Source organism: Dipodomys spectabilis, unplaced genomic scaffold (genome assembly GCF_019054845.1).
Source record: "Dipodomys spectabilis isolate Male_0828 unplaced genomic scaffold, ASM1905484v1 ptg000240l, whole genome shotgun sequence".
Classification (NCBI taxonomy): Eukaryota; Metazoa; Chordata; class Mammalia; order Rodentia; family Heteromyidae; genus Dipodomys; species Dipodomys spectabilis.
Window position 1 is genome coordinate 656453 of NW_024870917.1, and position 16995 is coordinate 673447.

Genomic DNA, 16995 nt, shown 5'->3' on the forward strand with positions numbered 1-16995 from the left:
GCACTGAGGCCTTACAGCATTCCTGGCAAGGGAGCCATTCAGGGAAAGGAGACAATCCAAGGCCACATTCTAGTGAGGGTAATCAAAGACCTTGAGAGAGCGGGGGCGTGGCCCAAGGGCTGGGGGCGTGGCCCAAATCGTACACTGACTACCTTGGCAGAATGACCTAAAGGAAAACAAAGACCTTGCGAAGACTTCAGGCCCTCCATATCATCCTCCTAGGCGCCATGACCTCCATTATCTTTGAGCCACTACGCAATTACACATTGTGGGAAATTGATAGTGATGCACATGGTTTAGCCGGTGGATATTAGCCACATTTTTCCCCTTTTGGCGGCTGCAAATTCATGCCACACTCCAGAGGGCCAGCAACTTGGAAGCTTTTTTAGTTTCCTTTGGAGGAACAGGAGGAAGTGTGGGGCTTGTACTGAGCTAGCTGACCACTCCCAAAAACGTCTTCAGTAAAATTTGTTTTTTGAGTCTTTCCTGGGGCTTGCATTCAGGGCCTGTACCTGAGCTGCTTTTGCTCAAAGCTAGCACTCTACCACTTGTGCCATAATGCCATTTGTTTATGTGGTACTGAGGGACGGGCCCCAGGGCTTCATGCATGCTAGACACTACCACCACTGAGCCACATTCCAGCCCCTGGCATGTTACCTTCTGTGAGGACTCATGATTTTCTTTGAGAATGTATTGCTCACAACACAGAAAACAAAGGTTTTTGTTTTCCGTAGTGCCAGGCAAGCTGCCCACAAGTACACTTTAAGATCGGGCATCAGTGGCTCACACCAGTAATCCTAGCAGGAGGCTGCAAATGTAAGAATTGAGGATTGAAGGCAGTCTGGGCAGAAAAGTTTGCTGCTAGAGTCCATCTCCAAAAGAACCTCACAAAAAGCCAGGTGCGGAGGTGTGGCTCAAGTGGCGGGTGCCAGGCAAACAAGGCCCTGAGTTCAAACTGAAAAAAAACAATCATGGAAGAGTAAAATTTCAAAAGTTAGCAACCTTAAATTCTACTGAAGTTTTTTTTCTTGCGTATTGTGCAAAACACCAGCAAATGAAGAGGAAGAAACTCAGGGAGAATAATTCTCTCACCAGGACAATCAAGAAGCCATCAGAATACAGTTAACCCTTAAAAGAAAAAAGGAAGGCTGGGTGTGGTGATGCAAATCTATAATCCCAGCAAGGGCTACCCAAGACCCAGACTTAACACAAAAGAAAAAAAGCAGAGCTGGGCTATTCAGGAAGCTGAAATCCAAGGATTGTAGTTCAAAGCCAGCCAGGGTGTCCAATGTCCAATTCAATACCAAAAATGCCAGAAGTGGAGCAATGGCTCAAGTGGTGCAACACTAGCCTTCAGCAGAAAAGCACAAGAACAGAAACCAGGCCCTGAATTCAAGCACCAGGACCAGCGCATGCACATGTGCATGCGCACACACACACAGAGCAAATTTTGGGGGGCCTTGTTCATTCTGCGCTGTGGTTTACCCAGGACCTCATAGGTGCTAGGCGCTCGGCACTTTGTCTCAACCTGAGGCATCCTTTAAACACATTTGCAAGTTCTCAGTAATTGAAAGCCAATTTTACTGGACAGAAAAAAATTTGTTTTTCCTTTTGGCCTAGTTGAACTAATCCTCCTGGGGGACAGGGTGAGGGAGAGACACTACTGAGGCTTAAACTCCGAGCCTGAAGTCTTCTCTTGGCCTTTTCTGCTCAAGGCTAGCACTCTACCATTTGAGCTGCACCTCTTCCCAGCGTTTTGCTGGTTAATAGGAAATGAGCTCATTGTCTGCTGTGACAATTTGGCCCCCAGCCCTTTCCCTGGGGACAGAGGCTGGCTTCTGACAATCCTGTTTTTAAAAACAAAACAGCAAATCACAGGCTCCCAGGCCTCATCTACCAAGACAAAATGGTGAGATACAAACATGGCTTCCACCCACGACCCCTATCAGGTGAGACTAGGTTAGGAACTCAACAGCCCTATGTGAATACCAGCAAGTTTTCTAGAATCCTGCCATTCCAAGGAGCTTTCTGCATTGCAAACTAAAGGATGTCAGACAAGAGTACCCTGTATGGCCGGGTGCTGGTGGCTCATGCCTGTAATCCTAGCTACTCAGGAGGCTGAGATCTGAGGATCGCGGTTCAAAGCCAGCCCGGGCAGGAGAGACAGTGAGACTCCTATCTCCAATAAACCACCAGAAAACTGGAAGTGGCGCTGTGCTCAAGTGGTAGAGCACTCGCCTTGAGCTGAAGAGCTGAGGGACAGCGCCCAGGCCCAGAGTTCAAGCCCCACGACCGACAAAAAAAAAGAGTACCCTGTATGCCTGAGACGCAAGTGTTGGAAAGGTAAAGGTAGGACCAGAAGGTCATGATCCATGCAGAATATTCCAGAAAAAAAGAAAAAAAGTCCAATACACAGAGTTGGGGGTGGAGGGGAAGACATTCAAATTTTATTTTCCAACAGCATCAGCAGGTACAAACCCCAGGGACCTTCCTCGGCCCCACATTCATTGGCAGGCGTGTTCAGCTGGGTTGGGCAGTGAGGAGCACCTCAGGGTGCTGGTCCCCTAGAACGACGCTCAAGGTAAACAGGTGAGCCCCAGTATTACAAACACTGACAATTCTAGAAGGAAAGGCACGACGTGGCAAGAAACAATCTTTTGGGATCCTAAAGTCAGGTGCAGTATGGAAGAGACAAAACCTGGGGTGCAATCTTTGTCCTCATTCCAATATGGGGGGAAAATTCGACACAATGGAGGAAGACTCCCCCCACCCACACCCCCAGGCTGGGTCCTTCATGCTCATAAAACCATTAGGCCAACCTCCCTTCTATCCGTCCAGTCCAATATTGTCCTGTGTACAAAGGAGGACAATAATAATACAGCAATCAAAGATTTCACAAAGGTCTTAACTGTTCCCACCCATACAATCAACTCTGAGCTTTTCAGATAAAGCCCGGGAAGACTTCATTGGCCATTGAAGAGGAAAGTAAGAGACTTGCAGCTACAAAAAAAAAAAAAAAAAGTTTTAAAAATGAGGTAGATAAATTAAAGCTATTATACCCAGGACTTGGCCTGGTCCAATTTTGCAGCCTCTTCACACAATTCTCAGGACTGGGAGGGGGGGGAGAAGGGGGCAAACTTCATGAATTACTTGGCTTAAGTTACACCAAGGAAACAACAGTGGCATGTGAGCCTCTGGGATGGGGAACATGCCTCTCCAGGTCTTCTCCAGGAGAAAAGTCCAGGATCCAACAGAACAGGCTCTATAGAACCAGGCTGAGCTGGGGACATAGCGGCTTCCCTGCTCTGCTGGCTGGCGAGACAAGGCTGCTGGGGATTGTGGGGAACAGCAGGCACTCTTGGGGCTCCACACGGACCGTACTTAAATAAGCAGCAATGCACACATCAGCTCCCTAGGGACTGGAAGGAGTTCGGGAGAGCACCACAGTGGGCTACAGCTGAAGCAGCTCTCGTTCCACAACCTTAGCTTTCTGGGGTTTTTTTTTTTTCTTCTTTTTCTTTTTTTTAAAGTACATTCAAAAAGCAAAAACAAACAGGCACTAGTAGCTCACGCCTGTCATCCTAGCTACTCAGGAAGCTGAGATCTGAGGATCACAGTTCAAAGCCAGGCTAGGCAGAAATGTCTATGAGACTCTAGTCTCCAATGAACCACCCTCCCTCCCCTGGGCGAAAAAGTAGAGATGTGGCTCAAGTAGTAGAGCACCAGCCTTGAGTGAAAAAGCTGAGGGACAGCACCCAGGCCCTGAGTTCAAGCCCCAAATACCAACACCAAAGAACAAAACCAAAGGTGTGTACAGGGATGGGCAGAGGACATAAAACAGATCACTCGTACGAGAGAAACCAAGTCCAGTACCCGCCTAGCCCCCATTGGAAGCACTCAGTACCCTCTCTCAGTTCTCTTCTGCTGTGATTGGGGAAAGAAACTCCAGGCGCCACCTTGACACACGTGGCAGAACGTGGAGGCTGTCACTCACTCCAAGTGGCAGGAAACTTCCGAGTATCCAGTTCGTTACAAGTAACAAGGCTACCTTGCAAGACCCGCTTCCTTCCAAAAGTAAGAAATATATATATATTGTAGGTCTGTGTATTTGGGTATCATTTTTGTTGTTGTTGTTTTTCCATTTTCAGGGGGTAGTGGGGGTTCCTTCTCTACTAACAGGGTTGACTGTAAGACTGCCCACGGCTTGGGGTCAAAACAGTAAACGCTTTGCTGGGAAGAGGAAAGGAAACGCAGGAGGAGAGGGGGGAGCGGCTGGCCGGCCGGGCTGGGCGCTCTGGCTCAGCTGACGGCGATCTCGTTCTCCTCCAGGAAATGAGGGAACTGGGCTCTGACCACACCGTCGGGGACGCCTGGCTTCTCCACCTCGGCGCCGCCCCCGGCCTGCACACCCTCCGCCTTGGCCGTGGGGGCGCTGTTCCCAGGGCCCGCGCCCAGACCCACGGGCAGGGCCGAGATGCCGCCGCTCTGGATGACCGAGATCTCATTGGCCTTCGCGGCCAGCCCACCGTTGAGCACGCTGGTATACTGGTTCCACGCCACAGGGTCCACGCTGACCGAGGGGGCCAGGATTTCCTTGGGAAACGTGTCGGAAACCCTCTTCCCATCAGCGCCCAGCAGCACCATGGTGTTCTCGATGGCCAGCTTCCGCCCACGGCGGGCAGCGTTGTTACTCGCCCCGTGGGTCATGTAGTGGACCTGGGAAAGTGATAAGATTGGGCGGGGGAGTGCTAACATCAGACAGGGGCTCCCCAACACTGGCCGGACCCAATCAAGTCAGCCACGTGGGGTGTACGTCACCCCAAAATACCTTAACATGCTTTCTAGATTCAGAAATCAGACTTGGTGACGTAGAGCGCTTGCCTTAAGGACAAAAAACCTCTGGACAGTGCCAAGTCCTGAGTTCAAGGCCCAGGACAGAGACAAAAGAGGGAAGGAAGGAAGGAAGGAAGGAAAGAAAGAAGGGAAGGGAAGGGAAGAGAGGGAAGGAAGGAAAGAAGGAAGGAAAGAAATTAGGAGTTCAGATCTGATACTACATACACCACTGGCTTACACCTAATAATCCTAGTTGTTCAGAAGGCTGAGCTCCCAAGGTTGGGGTTGGAAGCCAGTCTGGGCAATCATGGCTCTCATGGCTCACACATAAAGAGATGCATGCCAGCAGGGCACCAGTGATTCACGCCTGTAATCCTTGCTATTCAGGAGGCTGAGATCTGAGGATCATGGTTTAAAGCCAGCCTGAGCAGGAAAGTCTAGGAAACTCTTGTCTCCAATGAGCTACCAGAAAACCGGAAGTGGTGCTGTGGCTCAAGTGGCAGAGCGCTCGCCTTGAGCTGAGGTACAGCACCCAGACCCAGAGTTCAAGCCCCACGATGGACAAAAAAAAGGCCCAGTCCCACCCTGCCCAAACCTGAGGCCCACCTTCAGGTTGCCTTTGGTGGTGAAGGCTCGCCCGCAGATGTTGCACACAAATGGCTTCTCGCCCGTGTGTGTCCGCTCGTGGATCTGCAGGGCGCTGGCCGATGAGAAGTTCTTCCCGCAGCGTGTGCAGCCGTGTTGCTTGGCCTGGCGGCGAGGCTGGGAGGAGAGCAGGGGTGTGACTCCTGGGGACGCGGTGGAGGGGCCCACGAAGGTTCCAGGAACTTCGACTTTGACGTAGGTGGGCTGCGCTCGGATAAATGTGGGGGGGAGTCTGGTTCCACCCACTGTGCAGAGAAGAAAGAAAAGAAAAGCCAAACCTTTACTACACTGCACAACCTCTCTGGACAGAAAATTTGCACCTCAAAAGCAGCTTGTCGGGGCTGGGAAGTTGGCTCAGTGGTAGAGCGCTTGCCTTGCATGCCAGAGGCCCTGGGTTCGATTCCTCAGCACCACATAAGCAAAAAAAAAAAAAAAAAGCAGCTTGTCATTCAAGAATAAGACTGAACCACTTAGAAGCTAGTTATGGTGAGTCCAAGCCTGTCATCCTAGCTACTCAGGAAGCTGAGATGTGAGGATCACAGCTCAAAGCCAGCCCAGGCAGGAAAGCCTGAGATTTCATCTCCAATGAACCACCAAAAAGCCAGAAGTGGTGCTGTGGCTCAAGTGGCAGAGTGCTAGCCTTGAGCACAAAAGCTCAGAGACAGAGCCTAGGCCCAGAGTTCAAGCCTCATGACTGTGCTGGCACATATACAGAGATAAAAAGAAAAAAACAACAACACTTAGATACAACAACACTTAGATACAGGTAACTGTCACATTTCCGCCTAAGTTGCTACCTACCTTTAACTGGGACACTGGGGACTCATTCCTGTAATCCTTACTTAGGAGGCTGAGGCTGGGAGGACTGCAGTTTGAGGCTAGCCCAAAACAAGACACACACACACACACACACACACACACACACCTGCCACACACATCCTCTCAACCAGTAACAGGGCACAAGCCTGTCATTACTCGCTAGGTGAAAAGCTGAGACACCATCTCAATGTAAGTAGATGGATGGGGTAGTGCAGGCCAGCCATTCCAGCTACAGGGAAGAAGAAAAAAAAAGATCTTGGCCAAGGTGCGTACTCCAGCAGGAAGTACGACCTGAAAACCAACCAGTGCAAAAACAAAAAAGCACTAGAAGCATGGCCCAGCATGGCTGATGGGCTGAGTTCAGACCCCAGGGCAGTCTCAAAAGTGCTCTTTGGTGCGTGTGCAGATGCTACTTCCCTCCCTCCCTCCCTCCGATTCAGCGGTACAGTGTTACCCCAAAAACACAAACAGACCAAACACGTGCTGCCCTCCCCAGTCTGCATTAGCCACGACAGAGAGAGAAGGAGCGTGTTCATTTCGGGGAGAGGGGGGAGTCACTCTGCCCCACCACCCGGAAAGCACAGGACAGCTAATCGGCCCCCCAGGAGTAGCTCGGCTCACGCTCCACTTGGGTGGTGCGACCCGGGTTTCTTTGGATGGCCTGGAGCCCACAAGGGACAGAAGTGAAATCCAAAGCTCCATCACCTTCCGTGTCATTGCGGCTGCTTTCCGAGCTCTCAGCCTTGCCCCCTTCGGGAGATCGGGACGGGATGCTCTCTGCCTGGCTAGTGGCGGGGGACACGGCCAGGAAGGACAAGGCTTCCACAGCGTCGGGGCTCCGGCTCTGATACTCCTGGTCACCCAGGAGTGAGGCCGAGTCGTTGGTCAGCCCATCGCTCTCCACAGAGCCGTTTTCCCGGCTGCTCTGGCGCTGCAGGCTCAAGGGGCCGGGCCCCGCTTTCCCGGGGGCCTCTGCGGCGGGCACCACGGAGAACCCCCGAGGGGGGGACGGCAGGTGGGGCAGAGGCGCAGCCGGGACCTGGGAGGGGCCGCCTCCCTCCTCGACCTCGAAGCTCTCCATGGCGTCCTGGCGGCAGGCAGCGGCCGTGGGCTCGGGCGAGAAGCCGCGGGGGCTGTCGGGCAGCGGCGTGTTGGGGATCTGGCCGCCCATGTGCATGCGGATGTGGTGCTGCAGCATGACGGCGTTGGTGAACTTCTTCTGGCAGATGGGGCACGAGTGCTGCGTCTTGAAGGCCGTGTTGGCGCGGTGCACGCCCAGGTGCGTCTTCAGGTTGCCCTTGGTGGAGAAGGCGCGGCCGCACACGCGGCAGCGGAAGGGCCGCTCGCCCGTGTGCGTGCGGTAGTGCATCTTGAGCGAGCTCTGGCAGCTCAGCACGCGGTGGCAGATCACGCACTCGTTGGGGTCGCTGGTGGTCTTGTCGATGTTTTCTACCAGCTGCTGCAGCTTCAGGGTCTCGGACCCCGCCTCGGGGGCCCCACTCCCCTGAAAGCCACCCACCCTGGGGGCCGTATGGTTGGGCCTCATCCCGGTGAAGGCTACGCCGCTCGCGCTCTCTGGAGGCAGCCCGGGCTGCGGGTCGGGGGGCGGGGGGCCGCCCGCCGGGTCCTTGGGGCTGGTCCCTGAGCAGAGGTTTAGAGGTGGCCCTACCGAGGGGGTGCCTGCTACCAGGACGGGTTTGCTGTCTAGAGAGAGGCTCGATTCGTCTACAGGGGCGGGGGTGGGGGGGGCGTAGGGGAGGCCCGGCCCGGGCGCCCCTTTGTCCTGGAATTCGGCAAAGAGCTGGGGGTTGGCCTTCACCTGGGGGTGCCGGTGGAAGTGGACCTTGAGGTTGCCCTTGGTGGTGAAGCGGTGGCCACAGACAGAGCACACGAAGGGTCTCTCTCCGGTATGGGAGCGCAGATGGATCTGCAAGGAGCTATCGGTCCCGAACACTTTGCTACAGTACTTACACTTGTGTTTGTAGAGCGGGGCGTCGGCTTTGGGTTTGGAGTCCGCGGCGGCGGCGGCGGCCATGCTGGGAGGCTTTCCTTTCCCTTTCTTGGCTGGGTCCAGCCCCACCGTGGAGAAAGGGCTCTGTAAGAGCACAGAGCCAGAGGCCTGAGGTAGCAAAGCACTGGGGAGCCGGGACACGACACTGGGGAGCACTCGGGTCCCGTCGGCCTTCAGGGCGAAGGGGGTGAGCCCAGGGGACAGGGGGCTGGCAGCGGTGGCAGCGGGCACGTTGGCATGAGGTAGCTTGGCAGGCTTCAAGGCATCCAGAGAGAGACTTTGGTTCCCGGCTTTCTGGCTGAGCAAGGCCACGGCGGCCGACACCTGCTGGGACACGTGGGCGCCCAGGGTTTTGAGGGCATCGGAGGAGCCCGCCACGCCCGAGTGCAGGGCATGCGCCGCCCACATGTTCACCTGGATGCGGATCTGCTCGGTCAGCTGGATCTGCTGCAGCTGCTGCTGCTGCAGCCGCAGAATCTGCTCCAGCACCCAGGGGATGCTGTGGGGGCCCGGCCCGGGGGCGGGGGGCACGTCGGGGCTCCGTGGGTTCATGGCCATCTTGGTGCCCCGCAGGGCCTGCAGGGCCACATTGGCCGGCCCTGCCTTGACTTTGGGTAAATAGCTTATGTCCTGGGGCGGGGGCAGGGCAGTCTCAGTCTTCAAGTACAGGATGGGCTCAGTGCCCGGCCGGTCCTTCCCCTCACCCTCCCTGGGGCCCTCCTTGTGGCTAGGGCTGGGGGGCTGGTGGCTCAGGACGGTGCGGGAGAACTCGTCCGGGGGCACTGCTCCCTCCCCGTCGTGCATGATGAGGACAGGAGGGTTCTTAGTGCAAGTTTTCTTATGGTCCAAGAACTCAGGGAGGCTGAAGAACTCAGCGCAGCACTTCTCGCACACGTGCGTGTCCTCCCCGCGAGGCCGCTTGGCCGTGGCTTTCTCCCCCGTGGCCTCATCGCCGCCATTCCCCAGGGGGTTCATTGGAGCACCTGCAAATGGAAGACAGAGAAGAAAGCTAAGAAGTCTGCACACCACGAACTGGGGATGATGGCCACGAGGTCGGCTCACAAGAGGACAGCTCTTGCCGGGTGCCAGCGGCTCCCGCCTGTCATCCTAGCTGCTCAGGAAGCTGAGATCTGAGGATCTTGGTTCAAAGCCAACCTAGGTAGGAACATCCCTGAGACTCCTATCACCAACAAACCAGCAGAAAACCAGAAGTGGTGCTGTGGCTCAAGAGGTAGAGCACTAGCCTTGAGCTGAAGAGTTCAGGGACGGGGTCCAGGCCCAGAGTTTAAGCCCCACGACCAAGGGAGAGACAGAACAGCTCTGGTGCAGTGGGAGAGTGGGAGGGAAATCAAGTAACCCAGCACAGGAATTGGAATTGCATCCCCTGGGGAGAGGAGGCAAGTTCCAACCAGGTGACCTTTATGGATAGGAGCTTTGCAAATGCGATTAGGCAGAGCTGGCAAACCCAGGCTTACAAAGTATCACAATGGAGAAGTGAAGCCAGAGATAGAGAGTATCCAGCCAGGCAAGCAATGGGCAGGCGATGAGGCTCCACAGCCAAGGAGAAACCAACCTAGTCCCCTGACCTCAGAGATACCAGCGAAAGACTTCCCGCTACCCCCAATACTTCTAGCAGGAGGTGTCTTTCCTTTCTCTCCTCTGGTTTCTACTCCTCTTATCCTGATGTATTGGAATAGATCCTTTGGCAAAAGCTTTAAAAAAAAGTATTTTTCTTTTTGGCCCATGCCTGTCATCTTACCTACTCAGAAGGCTGCAATCTGAAGATCTCAGGTTCAAAGCCAGCCTGGACAGGAAAGTCCATGAGACTCTTATCTCCAATGAACCATCAGAAAACCGAAAGTTGTACTGTGGTGCAAGTGGTAGAATGCTTGCCTCCAGCTGAAGAGCTCAGGGACAGTGCCCAGGTCCAGAGTTCAAGCCCCATGACCAATGACACAACAAACAATATTTCTTCCATTACGACAGTGGTAGGGACAGAACCTGGGTCTGACTTAAATCCCAGCTATAGCTGCCTATCCTCAACCTGCTGGGGTCAGGGGACAGGAGGATGCTAGACTTTTTTCAATTTGTCAGTTGTGGGGCTTGAACTCAGCCTGAGAGCACTTTTGCTCAAGGCTAGAGCTCTGCCCGCTTTGAGCTACAGCTCCATCTTCTGGTGGTTAATTGGAGAAAAGAGTCTCCTTCCTGCCCAGGGTGGATTTGAACTACAAACTAAGATCCTCAGACCTCAACCTCTTGAATAGCTAGGATCACAGGCATGAGCCACTAGCATCTGACTAGACCTTTTTTTTTTTTTTTTTTTTTTTGTTTTGCCAGTCATGGGCCTTGAACTCTGGGCCTGGGTGCTGTCCCTCAGCTCTTCAGCTCAAGGCTAGCACTCTACCACTTGAGCCACAGCACCACTTCTGGCTTTTTTCTGCTTATGTGGTGCTGAGGAATCGAACCCAGGGCCTCATGCATGCAAGGCAAGCACTCTACCACTGAGCCACCTTCCCAGCCCCTGACTAGACCTTTTTTATTACATGACTCAAACACAGGTTAATCCTCCCCGGCTTATCTCTGTATTTTGGAGGTGTGGCCTTGGTTCCAGGCCACCCAGTAGATACCAAACCCACTTGGCTTGTTTGTAATCCTAGCTAGTCAGAAGGTTGAGATTTGAAGATTATGGTTGGAAGCCAAGCATGGCAGAAAACTCCATGAGCCTCAACATGCCAGTCGTGGACCTGGGACTAGAACCTTGGCCTAAAGTGGAACAAGCCTCGGCCAGCCCCTACCAGCACTAAAACAAAAGCAGAGCACTGCTTGAAATTAGCACATGCCCAGCATACCTGAATCTCTAAGTGACTCAGCATACCCTAGACAATGTATTTCCATGTAAATGAGGGAGTGAGGGCCAGAGTCTGTACACTCAGGCTATGATGCACACTTTGAGGCATTTTCGATGCAAGATTGGTTGAAATTGTGTTTTCTTTTCTGTGTATGCTAGTCAGTAGGGCTTGAACTCAGGGCCTGAGCCTTTTATTTTTGGGGCGGGGGGGGGGGGGGGGAGAGGCATGGGGCTTAAACTCACAGCCTGGGCGCTGTCCCTGAGCTCTTTTGCTCAAGGCTAGCGCTCTACCACTTTGGGCCACAGCACCACTTCCAGTTTTCTGCTGGTTCACTGGAGATAAGTCTCATGGAACTTTTTGCCAGGGCTGGCTTTGAACCTCCATCCTCAGATCTCAGCCTCCTGAGGAGCTATGATTACAGGCGTGAGCCACCCAGCGCCTGGCTCTGAGTCTTTTTTCCACTCTACCAATTGAGTTCTACTCTACCACAACTTCACTTGTGGCTTTTTGGTGGTTAACTAGAGAAGACTTTCCTGCCCACCCTGGGTTCAACCCACGATCTTTAGATCTCGACCTCCTGAGGAGCTGGGATTATAGGCATGCTTGTGCCATGGTGCCTCACTTCTGTAGGTTTTGTTTCCATCTATTATTCCAGGCCCTGGTACTCAATGGATTCTCAACACTCTTTAGTATGGTTCTATCCTTGGCAGAAGAAAGGTTAAATAACTCCTCTCCTAGAAGGATCCACCAGTTCCCAGTGATTTACAGCTGAAATGCCAGCTACTTGCAGTGTCCACACAGACAACCCCCGCCCCGCAGCGGCCAAGCCAGCACCAGTAACATCCACTGGGGTCTTAAAACAGCAGCAGCTCTGTTTGCTCTTGCAGTAAAATGTACTGCTACCACCACCTCTCCACGGACAAACATGGGGAGCGTATTTGCCCAGGCCCTAAAGAGGGCTCCGAAAGGAACAATTGCTGGGCATGCTTAAATTAACCCGAAAGGAAGAAAAGCAAAGTTCAGAGGGATTACCCTGAAGTCCTCCTCCCATCCCCCCCCCTCCACCCCACCCCCACGCCCAATTTTAGGAAGGTTATCTCTCCACATCCAGTTACCCACTAAGTGGGAAGTAAGCAGTAAACCCAGCAGGGGTCTAGGATTCAATCCGGGCCAAATGGAGAGAAAATAACTCCTACTATTGTATGGGAAGAAAGTTAATCTAGAGGCCAATCAAATTCTTGAGACACAGAAACTGCTTAGAAAAATAAAAGCCTGTATATCTTGATAAAAGCATTATGACTCAGGCTTATCTTTTGTGATTCCTATATTAAAAGAATTGACAGTGAGCAGATTATCTTGGGCAGTCCGGTCTCCTCTCCCCACCCCCAGGAAAAATACTTTTTAAAAAATGCCCCCGGAGAATTAAACCAGTTGAAAGTGGTTTTCCTAAACAACAGTTTAATATCACTGAAGAACCTAGCCTTTAACTCATCTTGTAGATGGCTAACTAGATTGAGAAAGAACTTTCTACCTAATTAAGATCTTCAGGGAAAAAAAAAGTTTCAAACAGTGTTTGATCAAAGTTCAGGGGGCCCTACCCTAAAGATTTTTGAAAGAGTGTAAAAGTCAAATAAGGCCAGGGAGTTTGTGTCAAGGTTCTAGAAGGTTCCCTCTAGCCTCCACTGTCTTTCAAGCAAATCTACAAACTCCATGAGGGCAGGAGTTGTCCCCCACCCCCGCTCTTACAGACACCAGGGAACAAAGCCCCACACGGATGGGGAGAGAAAAGGGGGGGGGGGGGTGTTGAGCAGCCATGAAGACGTGGCTGGCACTGAGGCTCCAGAACTTGTGAAGCTACAGCTTGAAACATCTGAAAACTTAAGAGTGGAGACATCTCACAACCCCAAACACTAACCATGGCTTCCTCATCTTGGAAACAAGGAAAACCAGCAAAACCACAGCCCCCACCCCCACCCCACTCTGGGATGGGGGTGGGGGGGGAAGAGTTATTCCAACTTTTACTCTAAATAAATCAAAACACCAGCTACTCTGAGAATTAAAGCCAAAGCACCCGGAGATGCTTTGGGGGGGGGGGGGCAGACCTTAATGTTTCTACAGAATTCTTTCAATCAACAGTTCAACAAACACTTATCTTGACAGGAGTAACATTGTTACTTTTGAACAGATTTAACGACCACCTACCCAACACCCGTGGACCTTTTGTAGTTGAAATCATTTTAACTAGTGTTACAATGTTCAAAGGACTTCCTGGCTTCAAAGTTACCCAGCTCAAACTCATATTAGACTTCAATGATCATCTCATCTCGCCTTCCCAAAATGGTTCCCCAGCCCCCTCGCTCCAGCCCCCACCTACCAGAAGCTTCCACAACCGAGTACCATTTACCTGGCTGGAGTGTGGCGCCTTTTCCACGCAGGAAATGCATCTTTAATCCATTTTTAAAAGGGGGGAGGGGGCAGTGCCCAAATTGGGAACTGAGACTCTTGGTGCCCGAAACGCTATGGGCAGGCGGGTCATTTCCGACTAGATACCAGCAAGAGAGTTTACTGGAAATCTGGAAGTCTTAATCTTAGTTATCTAGTTTAGCACAAAGGGCATTTGAAACTGTTCTTGAGAAAATACCAATTTCCCTTTGGGCGTTAATCTCCCAGACCACCTGAAGGGTTGTTTTTTCATCTAATTATGGCGCCCATTTCATTTTCATACAACCAAATAAGTTCATACATAAGCCGTGCATTCAACAAAGCGAGCGCAACCTCGGCTTTTAAAGTTGTTCCGACCACTGACATGGAAGGCCGATCAAATGCCGACACCCAAATACACAGCCCGGCTCGGGAGAAGCACCTCCAGTCCTGCGTTGCGATTGAGGGCGCCGTGCAAACGCATCCCTGGAACGGAGTCGGGGGGAGGGGGTGCGCTAAGGACTCGAACGATCGGGCAAAGAATACGGGGCCGGTAACGAGCGGAAATCTTGGGGGTGCGCCGGGTGGGGGGGGGACTAGGTCCAGCCCGCCCCACTCTCCAGGTGCCGGCCCGCGCCCTGCGCTTCCGGGGGGCGCCCGCGCGCAACCCTGCGGCTCCGCCGCGCGCCCAGCCCTGGGATCCAGGGCCAACTCCCCTCCCAAATCACGGTGGGAGCGGAGCGGGGCGCGCGGCCCGGACTAACGCCAACTCCGGCGGCGTGGATGTTGCAAGTCCTCTCTAACAAGCTCCCCCCGAAGTGCCAACCGCCGTGCCCAACCTCACTGGTGTGCGCCCACCCAAAACGAGGGGGGAAGGGGAGGCCAGCGCCGGGCCGGGGAGGGGTCAGGGCCACGAGCCCGCCCCGCCCCTCCGGAGGAAGCGGGCGGGCCGCGGGTTAACCCTTTTGTTCCAGGTGGGCCTCTCCAAGCCCGCCCGGGCCCCCGGCCCGGGCACAAAGAGCGCCCATCCACCCGGCGGCGGGGACCGGACGCGCCCGGCCCTCACCAGGCGATGCCCCTCCAAAACCAAACAAAAGCCCCAAGCCACACTCCCCCTTTCGGCCGGGCCGGGATGCGTCCTCGGCTCCGGGACGAACTTCCTCGGAAGGGCGCGCGTGGAGACCTCACTGAACCGCGATCCGCTCGGAAAACTACACCCCCTCATCGAAGCCTCCAAAGTAGCCACCGTGCCCCCGGGAAACTGGGGCGTCCGATGTTTTTGGGTCAGGGGCGTCCGGGACGCCGGCCATCCGCGGCAGGGAAATTAAGGAGCAGAGGGGAAGCCCCCTCCCCCCGCGTGCGCTCCCAATCGATCCGGCGACGATTTGGCGGGCGGGCGGGGGGGGGGGGGTTGGGGGGTAGCGCCCGCGGGCTCGCGCCAGGCCCTGCGGGGCGAGGCGGGGACAGGAAGGGACCCGAACCCCCGCGGCGTTAGGGGAGGTGGGGGGGATCCCCGAACTTTCGTGGGCCGGGTCAGCCCCGGGGAGCTCGCCCTGGCCGCGACCGCGCAGCCCCGGCCCGACCTCTCCCCTTTCACCTCCCCGGGCGCGCGTGTGCGGCAGCCAAGGAGGGGGGAGCCCCCGCCCCCCGCCGGGAGCCCTGCCCAGCGAGCCCGGGGCGCGCGGACCCCGCGAGCCGGCGGCGCGCCCCGCCACCCCGGAGCCCGCACCCCCGGGCGCGCCGCGGCTATTTTTAGGAAGTCGGAAATCAAAGATGGCTGGAGGTCAGGCCCCGAAAGGTTAGGGCGAAGATCGGCGGGCGGCATCACCCGGGGGGGGGGGGGGGAAGCCAACCCGGGAGAGGCGAGCCGAGCGGGCTGAGCGAGCCCCCCCGCCGCCGCCGCCGCCCCCGGGGGGCCGCGCCGAGCCCCGGGGGGTGGGGAGAGGTCGCGCCCCCTCCCCCACAGGGCCTGGGAGGGGCGAGGGCGGCCGATCGCCCCGGGGGGGGGGGCCGGGGCGCGCCCCTCCTCCAGCCTCCCACAAAGCCCCCAAGGCCGGTGGAGAGGGTGGCGGGGACCTTCGGGGGAGGGGGGGAGTCTTGCTCTTTAAAAAGCGGCGCCAGGGAGGGAGGGGGGCCCCGGGGGTGCGGGAGAGGAGCGCGGGATCGAGCACAGAGTGGAGGAACCCGAGGGGAGCGCGCGAGCGCGCGCGGGGCCAACTTTACAATGCGAGAGTGGGGGGGAAACTTACGCAGGCGGGAAAAGAGAACGTGGAAAATCCGCCCGGACCCGGGGCGGGGGGCACGGGGGCGTGAGGAGGTCGCCCCGCTGCCCCGGAACCGAGTCCCCGGCTCCCCCAACCCCGGGCACCCGGGCCGCCCGGGAGGCTGCGCCCCCCGGGGGGTCCCCGCGAGCGCCCCGCGCGCCCCAGGCTGCACTCACCGGGCTCCCCGGGCGCCGGCGCCGCCCCTGCGGGCTCCGCGGCCGGCGGCGGAGGCTGCTCGTCCCGGCCCTCGTCCGAGTGGATGTGTTGCGGCTTCGCCTGCTTGCGCCTCGACATGGTGCGCGCATCGGGGGGCCGGAGCGCCGCGCAAACTCGCCCTCTCCGCCGCCAATTCCCGGAGTCGGGAAATTTACCCCCCTCGGGCCGGAACGCGCATGTCCCGGTAATTATTATTATCAATAATGCATTGCGATTTATCATGAGCCCTGACAGCTGATTGGCCTGGGTCCAAGACCTCAGAGATCATTTGAATAAGCCCTCATTGATCAGGGAGGGACGGGGCATGCTGGGCCTTGTAGTCCGACCCTCCACGCGACCCAGGCGTGTTCCGCGGCCCATTAGCATCCGGGCGCAGATTGGCTGCGGCGCGGCGAACCCCCGGGGCGGGGTGGGGGGGGGGAGATCACACACCCAAAAAAAGAGGGCGTGGGGGCGTCCTTCAAAGTTGGGGGCCGGGGCGGGCTCGGGCGTGCGCTCCCCAAAATCGCCTTTTGTGGTCGTGACGTTAACAGCCACCAGCTGAGCGCGCGGTGGCACTGCGGCTGGGGGGGGGGGGGGGTTGGGGAGTTGTTTTTGTTTTGAACTTCTGAAACCAACAAGAACCCTTAGATGAACTGTCTCCTCCTGACTGGAATGTTTCAAACGGAGACCCCCCCCTTTCCAGGCTACCGAAAACGATGGGGGGCCCGGCGCATCCCCTCCACCGGAGTCTCCATCCAGAGCCCACCTCCCGGTGAAATGGGGGACCCCGGCCCCCTCGACGTGGAGACCCGCCGGAGCCGATCTGCCGTTTCCCAGCGAACTTCGATTTTTTTCTTTTCCTTCTTTACACTTGGAAATAACTGGCTCCCAAAGTAAACATGGAGAAGCAGATTCCAGGGGAAGGTAGTCAGAGATACTATCAAAACCCCAGGCG

General features: G+C 55.7%; 1 protein-coding gene across 4 annotated transcripts; it reads right to left on the reverse strand.

The window, feature by feature from the left end:
- Positions 1-4299: 4299 nt before the first annotated feature.
- Sall4 (spalt like transcription factor 4) lies at positions 4300-16136 on the reverse strand. Of its 4 annotated transcripts, XM_042699305.1 has the most exons (5): positions 16019-16136; positions 8265-9291; positions 6586-6588; positions 5440-5710; positions 4300-4716 (listed from the first exon to the last, which is right to left on the reverse strand). In XM_042699305.1, exons 1-5 carry the CDS (start codon positions 16134-16136, stop codon positions 4300-4302), a joined length of 1836 nt encoding a protein of 611 aa, XP_042555239.1. The 4 variants fall into 4 exon arrangements, with proteins under 4 accessions (XP_042555239.1, XP_042555238.1, XP_042555237.1 ...); XM_042699304.1 differs by lacking the exon at positions 6586-6588 and having other exon boundaries at positions 8271-9291; XM_042699303.1 differs by lacking the exon at positions 6586-6588.
- Positions 16137-16995: the final 859 nt, after the last annotated feature.